Here is a 15,303-nt window from a genome sequence, read left to right on the forward strand (position 1 = left end):
GTTTTTCCCATATATTGCAAATTTTGCAACCTTGTTCAACACTGTTTTCGATAACGATAAAAGTCCATGCCAAACAAACATTTATTAATTTAATTTTTATTCAAATCAGAATCAATATAAATATGAGCGATTCAGAAGAAGCCAAAGCCGATGACGCCAAGAAAATTGTCTTCAAAAAGTCCTCTCGCAAAAACCTGAGGCAGCGGAAAAGCTCCGATGACGGAGAAAAGGAGGAACAGTAAGCTATCCGAAATAAAAACAAATAAATATTTTCTAAACGTTATGTTTTAGGGTTACCCTCGAGGAAATCAAGGAGCGCCAGCGACTTCGACAGCGGCCCAACGGCGTTAGCCTGGTGGGACTAGCCCTAGGAAAGAAAATGGCCCCCGAGGAGGAGCTAGCCATCAAGGATCCCTTCAACGTGAAGACCGGAGGCCTAGTCAACATGCAACAGCTGAAGTCCGGCAAGATGAAGGAGGCGGACGACGCCTACGACGTCGGAATTGGAACCCAGTTCTCGGCGGAGACGAACAAGCGCGACGAAGACGAGGAGATGATGAAGTACATTGAGCAGGAGCTGCAGAAGCGCAAGAGAGGTGGCACTGACGCCTCGGCGGCGGATGACGATGGTGATGTGAACAAGTACCTGACGCCGGAAGACGCGGCCCTCTACGCTCTGCCAGACCACCTGCGACAATCGTCTTCCCACCGATCCGAAGAGATGTTGTCCAACCAGATGCTAAACGGCATTCCCGAGGTGGACCTGGGCATCCAAGCCAAGATACGGAATATAGAGGCCACCGAGGACGCCAAACAGAAGCTGCTGCAGGATGCCAAGAATAAAAAGGACGGACCGTCCCAGTTTGTGCCCACAAATATGGCTGTGAACTTCATGCAGCACAATAGATGTAAGTCGATCGCAAATCCGCTCCTTAGAATTCAGTTTAATCTCAAATCCTTTCAGTTAACATCGAGGACAACAGCGAGCAAAAGAGGCGGAAACGGGAGGACAGAGAGGGCAACAAGTCCGCGCAGCACCAAACAAATCCCAATGGGGTCAAGCGAGCGACTGATGATTACCATTATGACAAGTTCAGGAAGCAGTTCCGTAGATATTAGATAGTTCGAGTAATAAAAATAAATGTTTTGTATTCGTTTGTACATTTTATTTAATAGAATTTTTGGAATAACAATTTAACAGAAGTATTGGATCGCATTGTGGGTACAGCCTGTAAAGAAAGGGTATATTCCATTAGTTCATTGTTTAAATAAAATACAAGTTTTAATTTAAATAAATATAATCAGTGGGAGACAAAAGTAATTTCAAAGCAACGCATGACTGAAGCTCAATGAGATTCCTACTCAAAAGATCATCAGTTAAGTAATTATTATAAATTAAATTAAAAAGAAAGAAGTACACACCTGTTGTGAAGCGACTATTTATGAGTATGGCTCTTAGAAACTCTGAAATAAGAGATATAATCTGGATTAGAAAAGCTTATTTTAAATAAAGCAAAGATATAAGAGTTTTAAAGTCAGTGAGAGATAAAGTTAATTTCAAAGCAACGCATGACTGAAGCTCAATGAGATTCCTACTCGAATATATCATCAGATGAAGAAGTCTATTGGGATTATTCAATATTTTATAATTACCTTGATTTCCTGGAGGTTTCAACTTCAAATCAATGTCTGATTGGTAAAGATCTGAAAGAAGGAAGTATTAGTTTTAAAGTTTATTCAATTTCTTGCAATCAACTCACCGTTAGCTGCAGAAAATGCGGAATTTGAATCTGAAATGGAAGAAATAAAACCCACCCAAAATCAAATACTTATCACTTAGGTTTTGAGTGGTTTTTATTATACCCAGACAACTTTGAAACGTTCATCCTCGCTCTAACGTGTCAGCTTAGCAATTACTTTGTTTATAGAAAATTCTACATAGAAGATGCAGAACGCGATGCACATTCCATACATCACTGTCACCGCTTATATGATGCCGATCTTGTTGGCAATGTCCAGGGCATCGTAGTCGCGCGCCAGGCGGACATAGGCCTTCTTCTGACCATCGGGGCGGATCAGCACATTGACCTTAGCCACCTTGATGTCGTACAGCTTGCGGACGGCGGCACGCACGTGGTTCTTGTTGGCGCGCAGGTGGGTCAGGAAGACCAGGGTGTTGTTGTCCTCAATCTTCTTCATGGCCGCCTCAGTGGTGAGCGGGTACTTGATGATGTTGTAGGCATCCATGCGGTTCCTGGTGGGCACAGACTTCCTGGGGTACTTGGGGTTCCTGGGCAGCTTCAGGGTTGTGGGCCGACGGAAGTGCACGTTGGTGCGAACCTTGCGGGTGCGGGTACCGAAAGCGCCCTTGACGATCTGAAGAGAAACTATAGAGATTAGCAAAAAGCAACAAATTAGTGATTGATACTGAGTCATACCTTCTTCTGGACCTTCTTGGCGTTCAGCAGAGCCACAGCCTTGGCCTTGGCGGTTCCCTTGGTGGGCTTAGCGCCGGGCTTGACGCCCTTCTTGGCCTTGGCGGCCGCACGGGCCTTGGCGGACAGCTTGGCGAGGACCGACTGGGGCTTCTTGCCGGCAGCGATCTTCTTCTTGGCATCCTTAGCAGCCTTGGCCTTGGTAACCACAGTCTTCTTCACCGCGGGCTTCTTGGCAGCTCCGGCGGCAGCAGCGGGCTTCTTGGCGGCAGCGGCTGGCTTCTTGGCAGGAGCAGCCTTCTTGGGGGCAGCAGCCGCTGGCTTGGCGGCGGCGGGAGCCTCCTTCTTGCCGGCAGCGGGAGCCGCGGCGGCAGCCTTCTTCTGCTCTGGCTTCTTGTCGCCAGGCTTGGCTGTAAACATCAGAGCGGAACAATATTCACTTTAGTAAACATGGCAATAGCAAAGTTAGGTTAGGTCTGAATGATCAGCAATGCTTTAACACACTTTTGGTATTTCTCCCCCAAAATCACTTCAATTCAACATTCCACTATTGTTTAATTCTGCTGGCCAGCTCATTCACACATTTTGGTATCCAGACGCACGTGGCTCAGACATGGTCAACTATTTCAGCCAATTTTTGGCTTAAATCCATTATTCCCACGGCACATTTGTACTGCAGCGGATTCCCCTTTTGTTCGCGTTGCATTTGCTGATCAATTCACTTAATTTTGGGCAGTTTTTGTATGAAAAACCCTTACCGGATTTCTCGGTTGGCTTTTTGGGTGGCATTTCTACGAGAAAAAGAAATGAAAAGGAAAACTGAGGGGCAGTTGTCAAAAAGCGGAAGCCGAATCTGACAGTTTTTGCGCCTAACAGCACGCGTCTGCGCGCTTAACAGTGTGCACTGTTAACTTAACATGACATTTCTAAAGTTACACGATATGGCAGCACCATGCGTGTAAATTTAAATAATTCGTTAATTTCTGTTTTAAAAAATTAAATAATAAAAAAACCTTGAGGTTTTCGCATAGTTGTGTATTTATTTCAGGTAGTAATTAAATTAAACAAAAAGACAGAAATGTAAAAACTTTAACATGAACAACCACTTTTTTGAGGCGTGAAACGACTGCTGAAGAAATTTCGTAAATCTGTAAGTAACGATCTTGTTATTAATTATTTTAAATTAAGTTTCGCATTATACTGACCAAAGGATTGCGATTTAACTGGTGGCTGTGTTGTTTCCTCAATTTTTGTATCTTTAAGATTCTCCATTTCCTTCTTTACGGCTGTTTCAAAGGCCAGTCCGGCAATCCGCTGGAAAAGTTCCGTTATTTTGAATCCGGACCGGGCCGATACGGACCAATACTCCGCTTGTAGCTCGGCAGCTGCCACTCCCGCAAGGCGCTCCATTCTCATGAACTCCTCCTTGGACTGTTAAGTAGATTTATTTTTTAATCGCAGATGGTTTCCATTTAAAAATCTTACCAAGAGATCCGCTTTTGTGCCCACTAGGAATACCAATGGTTTCTGGTTAACATTGTAGTTGAGTGCGCTGGAGAGCCACTTCCTGGCCGACTCGAGGGTGTCCCGCTTGGTCATATCGTAGGTGACAACGACCACTGCAAGCAGTTGGAAACAATTAGGAACCCCAAAGCACGAACCTCTTCACTCACCACTTGCGTTGCGGTAGTAGGCTCCGGCTATGCATTTGAACCGCTCCTGCCCCGCTGTATCCCACATTTCCAGACTGTAGTTGTGACCCAGAACAGTGAAGTTCTCCAGTTCAAAGTCCACCCCAATAGTGGCCTTGTAGTTCGACTGAAATCTGTCAAAGCAGAATCTAAAAAGGAGATTTGTTGGATCGATTTTTAAGATGAGGCTGAAAGTGTAACCCACCGGTTGACAATGGCGGTTTTGCCCACGGAACAGTCCCCCACAAAGATGACCTTGCAGGGCCGGAACTTGGGCTTGCGCGGCGAGTCCAGGTGGTAGCGCACCGTCGGGGCAAAGTCCCGCTCCCGGCTCAGAGGTGTCTGGGCGGGACTGTAGGCGGGCGGCAGGTGGCGGATGTGGGTGCGGGGATCGTGCAAGACCACCGAGGGCGGCACGGGCAACAGCATGTTCTGCCGCAGTACATGAGGCATTGTGAACGTCTGTGTTCCAACTAAACGTCTGACAGTAAAGTGCTGGAACAGTCAGTAGAGTCGTCATAGCCTCCACCGCAAACCACAAACTTAGCAGGCGGCGACGGCTTGAACTTGGTGGCGATGATATGCTCAAGGTGCTGGAAGCCACTTTGCGCCGTGTTTTGTAATTTAAATGCAGGTTATTGATAAGAGTTAGTTCCGATACAAAAAGGGCGCAAGTTTATTCGTTTCAAGGAAGGAATACGATAATAGCAGTAGTGTCATAGAACTGGCTAAGCTCTGGTTACTTTCTTGCCGTCTGGATAGCCGAAGTAGCCCACACTCTTAACCTGCTGGCGGAGATCGGGTTGCATCGAAAGGGCCTTGAAGATGGCTCTCTTGAGCTGCTTGTACTGAAAGTGCGGGGGGAAGGGCATGTCCTCGAAGGACATCATCAGCAGATTTCCAGCCTCGTTGCCCACCGCCAGGGAGCGGCCACAGTGGGTGAATCTGTAGAGGAAGATGACAGGATTATTACAACAAGCTAGTGGATCTCCAACTCACTTGAAAGTGGTGTAAAAAATGTCCGCATCGATGGAGGTGGACGAAACAGGTTTCATGGTGCTGTTCCTTAGATCCCAGATGTCGATAGTGGTGCGGCTGAGGGAGACCAGGATGGTGGAGTGGGTGCGGCTCCAGCGGGCGCAGTGGACCGGCGACAGGTGGTGCTGCAGGGTCACAATCGGTACCAAGATGCCTGCGAGCCAAATGCGGATGCACCTACGAAAAATAGGCGTTTTTCAAGGCTTGAGGACATGACTAATCCTTACCAGTCACTGCCGCAGGTGAGGTACATTCTGGGCGACCAAGGCGAGAACTCCATGCATGCGGCTGGTCCGTCATGGACCTGCCTCAGCTCCAGGTGCTGGAGGGGATAGTTCGTCGAAAACCTGTACAGGGTGCCCTCGTCGGTGAGCACGTAGTAGATGTCCCGATGGACTGGGTCCAGGACCAGTTCCAGACACTGCGGATGGCGGTTGGCCAACAGGCAGGCGGCTGGCGGGGGACGATCAATCGGGATCCCCTCCAGCTCTCCCTCAGCCCGCTCCAGCCGCTGGTGCTCGAACCCGAGCAAGTGGGGGCTGTTGATCAGGCGGTACTTGGTCACCGCACCCGCCTGCGAGGTGGCCAGAAAGGGCGTGATGTTCGGATCCGTGCATCCCACATCGCCCTCAAAGAAGATCCACTTGATGGAGGTCACGGGTTCAAAGTGCGGCGAGGTCTTTCGCTGCGACATTGACAGCGGCGGTCGATCCGGGACAGAGATGTCCCTCACCTCAACGCCTCCATTGTGCAGTCCAATGGCGAGCAGCTGCGGCTGAGTGGGGGAGAACTCGACGGTGACCACTGGCACCTGATAGTGATATCGCCGCTCCGGGTTCACGGGGTTCTTGATGTTCCACACGTACACCCACCCGGACCGCGGCAGCTTGCCCACCTTGGCGTGGCTGTAGACTCCGTAGGCCACCGCCATGATGTCGCCATTGCTGGGACAGAAGCTGACATCGCTCACCGCCTGGTGTTTCTCGGTGTCCGGCGCCGGCGGACTCAATCGCCAGAGCAGACCCAGTCTGTACTTGAACTTCACATCCTCGGCCAGGGGATCGGGCAGTTCCATGTTCCGGTAGCGTCGCTGCTGCGGCTCGAAGACATTGCTGGCCAGGATGCGCATCGTCAGCATCAGAGCCAGTCGAAACGCGGGCAGGCTGTTGATCTTGACAAACGGATCCACCCCGCCCACGTGGTAGGTGGTCACCTGAATCTCCTGCGCCCCCTGCACCTGGACGCTCGTCGTCGACTTTTGCAGATCCGCGTAGGTGTCGTACATCTCAAAGTTGGACACGTAGGACCCCATTTGGGCGGTGGTTAGGCGTTCGGTGTTCACCAGGCGGGACTTCATGAGGGTCGTCATGGTTTGGGTGTCAGCGTCCACGGTGCGACGCGTCTTGTCCACTCCGGAAAGGAGCTCCTCGTACTTCCGGTTGTCCTCGAGCACCTGGCGACCCTCCTCGCTATCCGCCAGGGCGGTCATGCTGCGCCGCTCGAAGAGCACCACGATGGGGGTCTTCCGGAGGAGGACTTTGATAAAGGGCGTAGGCGGTGGCCGAGCGGAGGCGGCGGAACGGGCGGAGGGTCCAGGCTCCCCTGTCTCCTCCAGGAAGGGTGAGTGCGGCCTGTCCAGCTGGAGCTTGTAGAGGTTTATCTGGAAGAGTGGTTTTAATAGAATCATGATTTTCTAAACCGAGGAGTACCCACCCCCAGGGCAATATCATCCAGGGAGGCCCGCATCACGCACTTGGTCCGGTACTCCGGAGTGCGCAACATCTGCATCTGCTGCTGGTCCTTCTCCGAGGACTTCATTATCGGGTGATCCCGGATCCGCTGGCTAAGCAGCTCGAAGTCCGCCGTGCGGTAGTCCTTCCTCAGTTCGCGGGACATTTTCAGCAACTGGAAGCGAGTACTTGCAGCACGTGCCACGCCGCTGTTGCCGCGGGTATTATGGCAACATAATAGGGACTGGGTGCCATAACTACCAGTTGCACTGGGTGGGGGTGTTGCAACTCGCCAGTCGGCATCCCATTAACAGCGTTGCACCCGCTGCTCTCTTTGCATTTATGAATATTTATAAAATAGTTTAAATCACGCAACAGAAATGCATAATAGGCGACTGGCGTAGTGGTTTTAAATTTAAGTTAAGACATCATGTGCAGGAGGGAGGGAGCTCCAAAAAGATTGTATTAACTCCATTACCATATAGGAAATGATAGAGGAAAGCCCCTCACTGTATGAACTGTGCTATGACCTGTCACAAGAAAACCCCCCAACCGTAGAGAGGAAAAACAAGTGACTGACAACAATAACATCCCGGCTACCACAAATGAAATTCGTATTCCAATTAGACGCGTACCAAAAGCAATTTGCCGCCGCCATGGCCAACAGGGCCGTAGCCGAAGAGGGAATCTTTGGGGCCACAAAGCTCCAAAGCCCCTCGAACCGCTCCTGATCTGGCGGAAAAAGGGCGGGGGAAATGGTCTTTAATTCCGCCACAATTCCTGACAATGCCTCGAAGATGAGGCACCGAGCCATATGCACAGTGCCTCTACCGGAGACCGCCGAGCGTTAAGCCATATAGCCAAGTCGGAAAGAAGTTGTTTATGTTAATTTGGCTTTATGCTTCGCTAGGCTGATTCGCTTAATGAACAGCCGGCTGGGGGAAAGGGGAAAGGAGCCAGATAGCCAAGTGCAATATGTCAAATTGATGGCCTAGAAGAGTCTTGGCTTCGCATGTTGGTCAGCCTGCTGCCGGCTTGAGGCCGAAAGCAGGAACCGTCAACGCATCAAAGCGTTAAGCAATGAATGTGCAGGCCAGAAATGTTGGCAACAAGCACAGTTCCCCGTCTACTGCCTGGTTGCGTGCATTATGAACTCTGCACGAGCCAACCATCACTCCCGTGTTGCCTGTTTGTTGCTGCAACTTCGAAATGTGGCAGCAGCGCCGCAGTTGCTCAAATTCAGTGAACCGCCACCAACGCAACGCCAGCTGCGACGTCGGCGCAGGCTAACTCACCTGCAATTAACCTGGCCAACAGGCAATTATAGGATAGATCTTGAAATAAAAATCTTAAATAAATAGTTAGTATTGGTATGTATAAAGGCCGAATACTTGAACCCTTGTTTCATTAAAGCCAGACTTAAAAGCCCAGCCATAAAGCCAAAATCTCAATGCCCATTTTTTACAGACATCTAATTGTGTCCACACCCCGAGACCCATAAAAGCCTGGCTATCTCGATCTGGCGTACGCTCCATCATATGTCGCTCATTCATATCGCTTTTTACACCTGTTTTATGTCCCCACTGGCCCCAATGTGCGCCGACATCGGCGCTGGCCGAGGCTGAGGCAGCGGCTGCGACTGCGACGCAGCTGTTTTGGTGTAACATATTTTCTTTTTCGTTTTTATTGTGGCACGGAGCGTGGAGCCACGGAGCCACAGAGCCAGGGAGCACGAAGAAGCTTCGAAGAAGCGACGCTTAAGCCGAGCTCGGAGATTTTTTCCGTAACGAAAAAGGCGGCTTTTTATTCGTTAATTAACCGTCGAGCGGGCCAGAAGTTCGGCTCGGGGGCTCAGGGCGTGAAAACCGCTTAACGGAAGTGCAGAAAAGTTGGTAGCTAATTGAGCACACACCTCTGGGTGACACCTGACACTCGGACTGGTAGCTCGACAGCAAGATAGCAGACAAAAACAAATCGAAAGCGACGCAGCTGCTCTATATTCCAGCTCGAACAGAGGCAGGCATTTAAGCCACAAGAGCTGGTGGCAGGCCCTGCACTTTCGCTCAGTGTAATTGTAACATAACTTTCTTGGAGCGCCGGTCGAGTGCGAGAGGGCCTCGAGTGCGGGCCGTCTTAATTTGTCGCTGCAGTTGCCTTCGAGCCACTCTGCCGCTCGCTACCTTAGCCCACTTGGCTTACCTGCTTTTTGAACTTTTTTGGCGTGTTTTGGCGCGTGTGGCGGAGAGACCCAGACCCAGAACCGAGCGGGATGGGCGCAGTGAGTGATTCGAAATTTATGCTAATCAGTGGCCAAGTAATTAATGTGCCGTGTGTCAAATGTTAACAGCATTTCGCAATAAGCCATCGAGACAAGGGAGAACTGAAAGACGCCTAATTCAACACCCGCATAACCTCAAAACGTGATCACATAACGAAACCAATCAGCGATCAGATCTTATCAGCTTCCAAAAAAGTATAAAAACAAATATGTTGTTTTGGAAGCGTCTGCACCGATCGAGCGACTCCCCAACGACGACAGGTAAGCTTCGACCACGCCCCCACCGCCCACTGCCCACTTCCCACTGCCCGGTGCCTCTTGGCGCCCCACGTCGAGATTGGGCAAGAAAGAAATATGATTTCGCCGGGCAGGTGAATTCCGTTTCGTGCTATATCGCCTCGATTTCGGACCGGCCTCACACCACGCTCCGTCCCATTTGCATAATTTGCATCTTCAAAATTGTTTCTGATTCGAATTCGGTTTCGGTTTCGGTTTCGGTTTTGTTGCTGCTCCCGACTGGTTTATTGATTTTATTTAAATGCTTCCCTAGTCCCCAGACCCCAGACTGAGCCCTTCCCCAAAGCCACACTTGGGGAAAAGACTGGTTACCTTTTGTAAGTGATGTCTAAGTGAGTTGGAAGATCACACATTTTTCTTTACGTGCAGCATCTCGAGTGCCGCCGAGTCGTAAATAACCCCAAACTGGGCATTATCACCTACAAAGCCCCAGTGGACAAATATAAATGGGAGCGAGATCTCGCGTCGGGCCATGAATAATAGCTCACATCCCATTATCAAAATTCTCACAGGGGTGTTCCCTCGGTGAATGATGTTTGGCGAAGATTTATGAATGAATTTAATGTGTTTAGCATAATTATGCAGATCGTCTCAGCAGGTCTGCCAGAGATAATATCTCACTAAGGTGGGGACTCCAGTCACCAGAATAAACAAGGGGACTTGGGTGAAGGTTGGCGAATACTTTGGAAAATAGCTATAGAATCTATACAGTCTTTAGTATAATCTGGGATTATTATTGTGTGTTTCTATCTTGTTTACGAATAATCTCTATAAAGCCAACCCATCAGCTCCTTTTGGCATCCCAGCGGGCAGGTGTCATAACAGATTTGTCCCGATGGCCAATAAGGTGTAGCCAACGGCAGAACTAAAGGAATTTCAACCACATCATTGTGGTTGCGCCTGCGCCTCCCTGGCTGTGGTTCCTCCATTTCATTTCTGCTCCATAACTCTCCAACTAAGTGCCGACTATCTGTCTGGACCCTTCTTAGTTCTTGGGTTTTATTCTCATCTTCATCTTTATTTTCCCCCGTTTTTTGGTCAACATGACTGTGACTTGTGGTAATTTGATGTTAATGACGATCATCAGAGGCGACACAAACATCGATACCAGATCCAGGGAGGACGGAGTATGACGGAGGAGGACCGACCCCCTCCTCCTTCTCCTGGGAGCACGCCTAACACGATTCTGGCAGATCTCCGCCAGAGAGACATTTTTATGTGCGTTCCGTTCCCGAAAGTCGTGTCCCATAATCGGCTTACACATAGTTCTGGCCGTCCACCCCCTCCCCAGGAAGAAGAGTTGACACTTTGGGCATTCGTGTTATTAGTTCGTGCCTAAGGTCTTCTGTTTTTCCTTATAAACTCCCCATCAAGTCGCTGGTTTTATGGCCGTCCCTGCCCCAGTGGCGTATCAAAAAATGAGTTCAGCGTTTTGTTGTGACACTTTAATGGGCCGCTCAGGCCCCATTCCCCCTGGAAGATGTCTATCAATATTACAAAACAGTCTTCGAATGGGATTAGAATGGTAAGCAGGTTGTAGAGTCTGGAATAGAATATGATAGACGTGGTGGAACGGTTCGGTAGACATTATAGAATCTGTACGGAGAACCATCAGACACATTAAACTCCATTAGCGAATACAGCCACATTGTTGCCCTACTTTTAGGCTTCAAAGTGTTCGCAACTCAAACCTGCTTCCCAGTTATGAGCTCTACGACAAGTTTTTAGGACGCAGCACTTGGTGGGTTGTTTAATTCCCATAAATTCCGTTTGTAGATCTTTCTCGTCTTCCACTCTCTCCCTACATCCCTCCCAGGGCAGTTCCCTTCCCCACGTTCCGGCGCGCCACATTCCGAGCCGCGTCTGCCGGGGCCTCGAAAATCGTCTGCAAATTGCCCATAAATTATATGAAAACCGTCGCAATGCCAAAAGCTGCACCTACACCATCATTATCAGCTTGTAAATAAAAAGACTTTATCAATCGTTAAGCCGCGGGCGGAAAGTGCCGGTGCCGAGATCCGGAACTCCGTATATTCGGGTCCGGAGCTCCGATTTTGGCCCCGAAAGCGACTCTCTCACCTAATAACATAAAGGTTATAAAAGTCGGATGAAGATGGAGCTGGATCCGAGGCTGGAGCTGGCCCCGGCGAAGGTGGATACCGAGATCCCCAGATCCCCAGAGCCAGGCAGCTGCGGTCAAGTACAAATATTTTTATTTATGATTTTACAGATCAGCATATTGCTCAATAATTTTACCGCAACGGCAACAAAATAACTTTCAAATTACCGCCCCACCATCCTCGCTTAAGTGCGCCAATTTTGAAATTATTATTGCTGTCTGGTGGGCTCTGGTGGTGGGATGGGAGGCTGGTACTTTGGAGGGCCGGGTAGTAGTGTGCTGCGTATGCAGATAATCGTGACCTGGGCCCTTGAAGTGGTAGCCATAATTCAATCCGGTTCGGGATATCCACAGCCAAGAATTACTGTGCGAAAATCGGCTGGTGATCTCCTTTCTGACTTTTGGCCAGACCCGGATTATCCCAGTAGATAAAGGATGAGCGGACGAGGACGTGGACTCTTATTTAATTACTCTATTTGGGTTAGTTGTTCGGGATTTAAGTAGTTAGAGGATCGCGGGGCTACCCAAGTATTTGGGGCAGCTTAATATTTTCCCATAAATTATTCGGGGCTGAGAGAAAATTACTTTAAAATTTATGGCCCGAAAAGAGCCCCGTCCATGGCATCGGGCATCTTACACGCTGATTTGGCCCTTTTATTTCGTGGTTTCTTCTGCAATCGCGAGGTCTCTGGGTCTCCGAGAACAGGTAGAGGTGGTTACCTGAACTGGACTGCAGTGCAATGATATCCGCGCTCCGAGGGGGCGGGCCCCTGGAAAGTTCGCACGATTGATGATCGACTGGCGGGGATCACCTGAGCGGAGAGCGGAGTCCGAGGGCAGAGCTCCAGAGTTCCAGATTTGCTGAGACTCCGTTGACGCCGTCCTGTCACCGCACTGACATCGCCGTTTATGTAATTACCCCAAGCCGGGCTCCGATCACAGAGCTATCCCCGATCGCCATCCGATCGCGATTGCCCACACAGCCTCGGCTCTGGGCTCTGGGCTCTGGACTGAGAGTCCAGAGACTCAGCTGTGGCTTTAGCTCCGCCGCCGCCCAGCTTGTAATTATTTTCTACTTAATCTTCATCACATGTGAAACATGTCGAAAAGTTAAGCGCTCGGCATGAGGCGGTGCCTCCACTCCTCGCACTCCATGCACTTCATCGGATTTCACTTGCACTCGAGGGGGCTGGCGGTGGGTCCGAATCTGAAGCTGGGAGTGGATCTCCTCGGCCGTTTCCAATTGCTAATGGCTTGAGGAAATCGCCAGAACTGTGAATGACTGTTTTAAGGAATTTATTAAACGAACTCATCCCAAATTTCATGCCTCACACCTGGGACCGAAGTAATGGATTCTCCAAGAGAGGAAAGGTGCGGAAGTTTCTAAATAAAAGAGTTCCATAATGTGGTTCTCATTCAATGGGCTTACCAATAATATTTACTCTCGTGACTCATAAAATAGAGACACCTTTCGGCCACTGTCCCCGGACAAAAGTAAAGCCCATAAACATGCACTGGGCTGCACAAAGGCATTCAGAAATCACGTAATCGGAATAATCCGATCTGAATGTGATCTGTTATCGGTGCCCGAGTGCTCCCCGCTGGGCAAAGTGAAAATGAAATGGACCGGACTCTCGTATCTCGCCCCATGGTGCCCCAAAGTACATATCAGGGGAACATGCAGAACACATGGGTCAACCTCTGACCGAATTTCGCAGCGATAATTATCATCGGCCGGCGTGCAAATATGCGGAGAGAATTCGCGCGAGTTCCCATCTTTTCTTTTTGTTTCTGTATCGCTTTTGAGCTTTAAATGGAACTAATTAAATTTCGGGTCGGAAAGCGTCGAGTTTCGGATGTGTGTGAGCCCATAATTGGGGCTTGTAAGCCGCCCGGCAACGCCCTCAACACACGAGCCGATTCCGCTCTAATATAAAGGCCTCTGCCCCCACCGGGCTCCTCGTTTGGGCCACACTCTGCACTGATTTAGTGTCATATAAAGTTGTAAGTGAAGATTATGTTACCAGAATTAATTGCAGCCAAGGTGAAGGTAACCGGGCCCAGGGGAGGGCTACCGGGGGCATCAGGAGGGGTGGCAAAAAGCAGAGTCAAGAGAGACTGCGTCCCCTCGGCAAGTCACCGTCTGGTGTGGAAGTGGATGTGGATCTGGTTCTGGTGTGTCCCTCCGTTTGTCTTTCCTGCTGACAGCACGTGCTAAAGTTGCTACTCCTCCTCGCCCTCTATGGTGGGCCTGCTGTCTGGCAGTTTTCTGTCAGTGTTGGCCAAACAGGGGCCACATGAAAATGGCCAAATGGCAGTTTTCAGCTTAAACACAACTAAGAGGAAAAACGAAGTTTCCAGTACCCGTTTTCATTAAAAAATTTCATTACTACAATATTTCACATCGATATAAGTAAAACTCACCCACTGGAAAAACTAATCAAATATTAAAAGTAAAAGAAAACAGAACCAGTACAGGCCAAAATGGCATCCCCTCTGTACGTAATATATATAAATTAATTGAATCAAGTAAGGTAATCTTGGTCGAAACCGAAGTTTGTATATCCTTTCAGTTACATATCGTCTTGAAAATTTGACAAAAAAATTAAAAAATAATTTGTTCTTAGATTAGGATGTAGCTTGATGAAGAATCGATCCACAAATCGTTTAAGGTATTCCGCTTATGAATCAGATGAATATTGTCAAAGATATAGCCATCGCTGGGGGCCATAAAGTGGCTCCATGCACTTTCGAAGGGACTCCCCAGAAAATGAGACAAAAAATCTAAAAAATATTTTGTTTCTAGATTTTGATGCAGATCGGTGGAGAATCGATCCACAAATCGTTTAAGGTAATCGGCTTAAGAATCGGATGCATATTGGCAAAGATATAGCCATCGCTGGGGGCCATATAGTGGCTCCATGCACTTTCGAAGGGACTCCCCAGAAAATGAGACAAAAAATATAAAAAAATGTTGTTTCTAGATTTTGACGCAGATCGATGGAGAATCGATCCACAATTCGTTTGATGTATTCTGCTTAAGAATCGGATGAATATGAGCATAGATATGGACCTCGCTGTGGCCATCCCATGCATTCTTTTTTTTGGAAAAAATGAAATACCCTCTAAAACTGTATGAAAATGCCAGTTTTGGTCGGGAAGGGGCCTTAAAGCCTTAAAAAAGCAGGCAATTGACGATGTATTGATTTTGTCCCCGAGCACTCCCACACGCTTTCTCCAAGGACATGTCTGAGAGATACCGGGCGGGTGTACTTCATTTAAGTGCCATTTGGCACCAGGTCGTAGCAGATACTCTGGCCGGGGGAAATGGGCCGTAAATTGACTTCCAGGAGAAGGAACAGAAGGAGCAGTCGTTGCAGGATTCGGCTGTTTGCTTCGGTGCAGGTGTTCGCACAGCGGAGATTTAATGTCAAGCCGAGGGGTTGACATCCTGTATCATACCACTCTGCAAATTGCGAACAAATTATGGAATTTCACAAATTGTGATTTACATGAAGGGAGGAAGGAAGCCCGGGCAGGAAGCCCAACATTCTGCTTGCTTAAAGCCACATTCGATCCAGCCGAGCGTAACTTATAATATCCTTAACGTGGCCTTTTGTTGCTGCAGCTGCTCTGCAATTCAACTTCATTGGCCGTGTTCTCCTTGCTCGGTTTCCATTCTTGGCCTGCTCGGGATGCCGTTTGATGCACATTA

The 15,303-nt window shown here is 48.9% G+C and overlaps 5 protein-coding genes and 2 non-coding genes across 10 annotated transcripts in view; 2 read left to right on the forward strand and 5 right to left on the reverse strand.

Annotated features, from left to right (window-relative positions):
* Nucleotides 1–10: 10 nt before the first annotated feature.
* On the forward strand, nt 11–1,151 carry LOC6507453 (telomere length and silencing protein 1 homolog). The gene is made up of 3 exons (XM_001955946.4): nt 11–238; nt 292–908; nt 965–1,151. The coding sequence occupies exons 1-3, from the start codon at nt 123–125 to the stop codon at nt 1,117–1,119; spliced, it is 888 nt and encodes a 295-aa protein (XP_001955982.1). The 5' UTR covers nt 11–122; the 3' UTR covers nt 1,120–1,151.
* Nucleotides 1,152–1,291: 140 nt separating this feature from the next.
* Nucleotides 1,292–1,390, reverse strand: LOC6508081. The gene has a single exon (XR_045981.2). It is a non-coding gene; the product is annotated as a small nucleolar RNA Me28S-Am2634 (small nucleolar RNA).
* A 135-nt stretch (nt 1,391–1,525) lies between these two features.
* On the reverse strand, nt 1,526–1,623 carry LOC6508080. Its single transcript, XR_045980.2, has one exon. It is a non-coding gene; the product is annotated as a small nucleolar RNA Me28S-Am2634 (small nucleolar RNA).
* A 213-nt stretch (nt 1,624–1,836) lies between these two features.
* LOC26514297 (60S ribosomal protein L23a) lies at nt 1,837–3,310 on the reverse strand. Its single transcript, XM_014910116.3, has 3 exons — nt 3,194–3,310; nt 2,439–2,845; nt 1,837–2,376 (listed from the first exon to the last, which is right to left on the reverse strand). The coding sequence occupies exons 1-3, from the start codon at nt 3,222–3,224 to the stop codon at nt 1,987–1,989; spliced, it is 828 nt and encodes a 275-aa protein (XP_014765602.1). The 5' UTR covers nt 3,225–3,310; the 3' UTR covers nt 1,837–1,986.
* A 125-nt stretch (nt 3,311–3,435) lies between these two features.
* On the reverse strand, nt 3,436–4,633 carry LOC6507601 (ras-related protein Rab-34). Its single transcript, XM_014909859.3, has 5 exons — nt 4,332–4,633; nt 4,109–4,275; nt 3,921–4,054; nt 3,641–3,866; nt 3,436–3,583 (listed from the first exon to the last, which is right to left on the reverse strand). The coding sequence occupies exons 1-5, from the start codon at nt 4,577–4,579 to the stop codon at nt 3,525–3,527; spliced, it is 834 nt and encodes a 277-aa protein (XP_014765345.1). The 5' UTR covers nt 4,580–4,633; the 3' UTR covers nt 3,436–3,524.
* Nucleotides 4,634–4,692: 59 nt separating this feature from the next.
* LOC6507600 (dynein axonemal intermediate chain 4) lies at nt 4,693–12,586 on the reverse strand. 2 transcript variants are annotated; one of them, XM_044714836.1, is made up of 5 exons: nt 12,309–12,586; nt 6,878–7,103; nt 5,392–6,824; nt 5,126–5,341; nt 4,693–5,071 (listed from the first exon to the last, which is right to left on the reverse strand). In XM_044714836.1, the coding sequence occupies exons 2-5, from the start codon at nt 7,058–7,060 to the stop codon at nt 4,855–4,857; spliced, it is 2,049 nt and encodes a 682-aa protein (XP_044570771.1). In that variant the 5' UTR covers nt 7,061–7,103; nt 12,309–12,586; the 3' UTR covers nt 4,693–4,854. The 2 variants fall into 2 exon arrangements, with proteins under 2 accessions (XP_044570771.1, XP_001955980.1); XM_001955944.3 differs by lacking the exon at nt 12,309–12,586 and having other exon boundaries at nt 6,878–8,111.
* LOC6507455 overlaps nt 8,586–15,303 on the forward strand; it is a 39,928-nt gene continuing 33,210 nt past the window's right edge. For 2 of the 3 annotated variants that reach the window (XM_032454714.2, XM_044714834.1), the window contains exon 1: nt 8,586–9,433. In XM_032454714.2, coding sequence (XP_032310605.1) covers nt 9,382–9,433 — 52 coding nt within the window. In that variant the 5' untranslated portion in view covers nt 8,586–9,381. The remainder of the gene's footprint in view (nt 9,434–15,303) is intronic. The other variant, XM_001955941.4, reaches the window with a different exon arrangement.

This window comes from Drosophila ananassae, chromosome 2R (genome assembly GCF_017639315.1).
Source record: "Drosophila ananassae strain 14024-0371.13 chromosome 2R, ASM1763931v2, whole genome shotgun sequence".
Taxonomy (NCBI): Eukaryota; Metazoa; Arthropoda; class Insecta; order Diptera; family Drosophilidae; genus Drosophila; species Drosophila ananassae.

Coding starts and splice junctions, on each gene's coding strand:
- LOC6507453 (XM_001955946.4), top strand. CDS start 123: ATGAGCGATTCAGAAGAAGCCAAAGCCGATGACGCCAAGAAAATTGTC. Junction 239..291: donor GACGGAGAAAAGGAGGAACA/GTAAGCTATCCG, acceptor GTTATGTTTTAG/GGTTACCCTCGAGGAAATCA. Junction 909..964: donor CTTCATGCAGCACAATAGAT/GTAAGTCGATCG, acceptor AAATCCTTTCAG/TTAACATCGAGGACAACAGC.
- LOC6507600 (XM_044714836.1), bottom strand. CDS start 7,060: ATGTCCCGCGAACTGAGGAAGGACTACCGCACGGCGGACTTCGAGCTG. Junction 6,825..6,877: donor TGGATGATATTGCCCTGGGG/GTGGGTACTCCT, acceptor CCACTCTTCCAG/ATAAACCTCTACAAGCTCCA. Junction 5,342..5,391: donor CTCACCTGCGGCAGTGACTG/GTAAGGATTAGT, acceptor TATTTTTCGTAG/GTGCATCCGCATTTGGCTCG.
- LOC26514297 (XM_014910116.3), bottom strand. CDS start 3,224: ATGCCACCCAAAAAGCCAACCGAGAAATCCG. Junction 2,846..3,193: donor AAAGCCAACCGAGAAATCCG/GTAAGGGTTTTT, acceptor TGATGTTTACAG/CCAAGCCTGGCGACAAGAAG. Junction 2,377..2,438: donor CCAAGAAGGTCCAGAAGAAG/GTATGACTCAGT, acceptor GTTTCTCTTCAG/ATCGTCAAGGGCGCTTTCGG.
- LOC6507601 (XM_014909859.3), bottom strand. CDS start 4,579: ATGCCTCATGTACTGCGGCAGAACATGCTGTTGCCCGTGCCGCCCTCG. Junction 4,276..4,331: donor AAAACCGCCATTGTCAACCG/GTGGGTTACACT, acceptor TCTCCTTTTTAG/ATTCTGCTTTGACAGATTTC. Junction 3,584..3,640: donor AGTTAAATCGCAATCCTTTG/GTCAGTATAATG, acceptor CGTTACTTACAG/ATTTACGAAATTTCTTCAGC.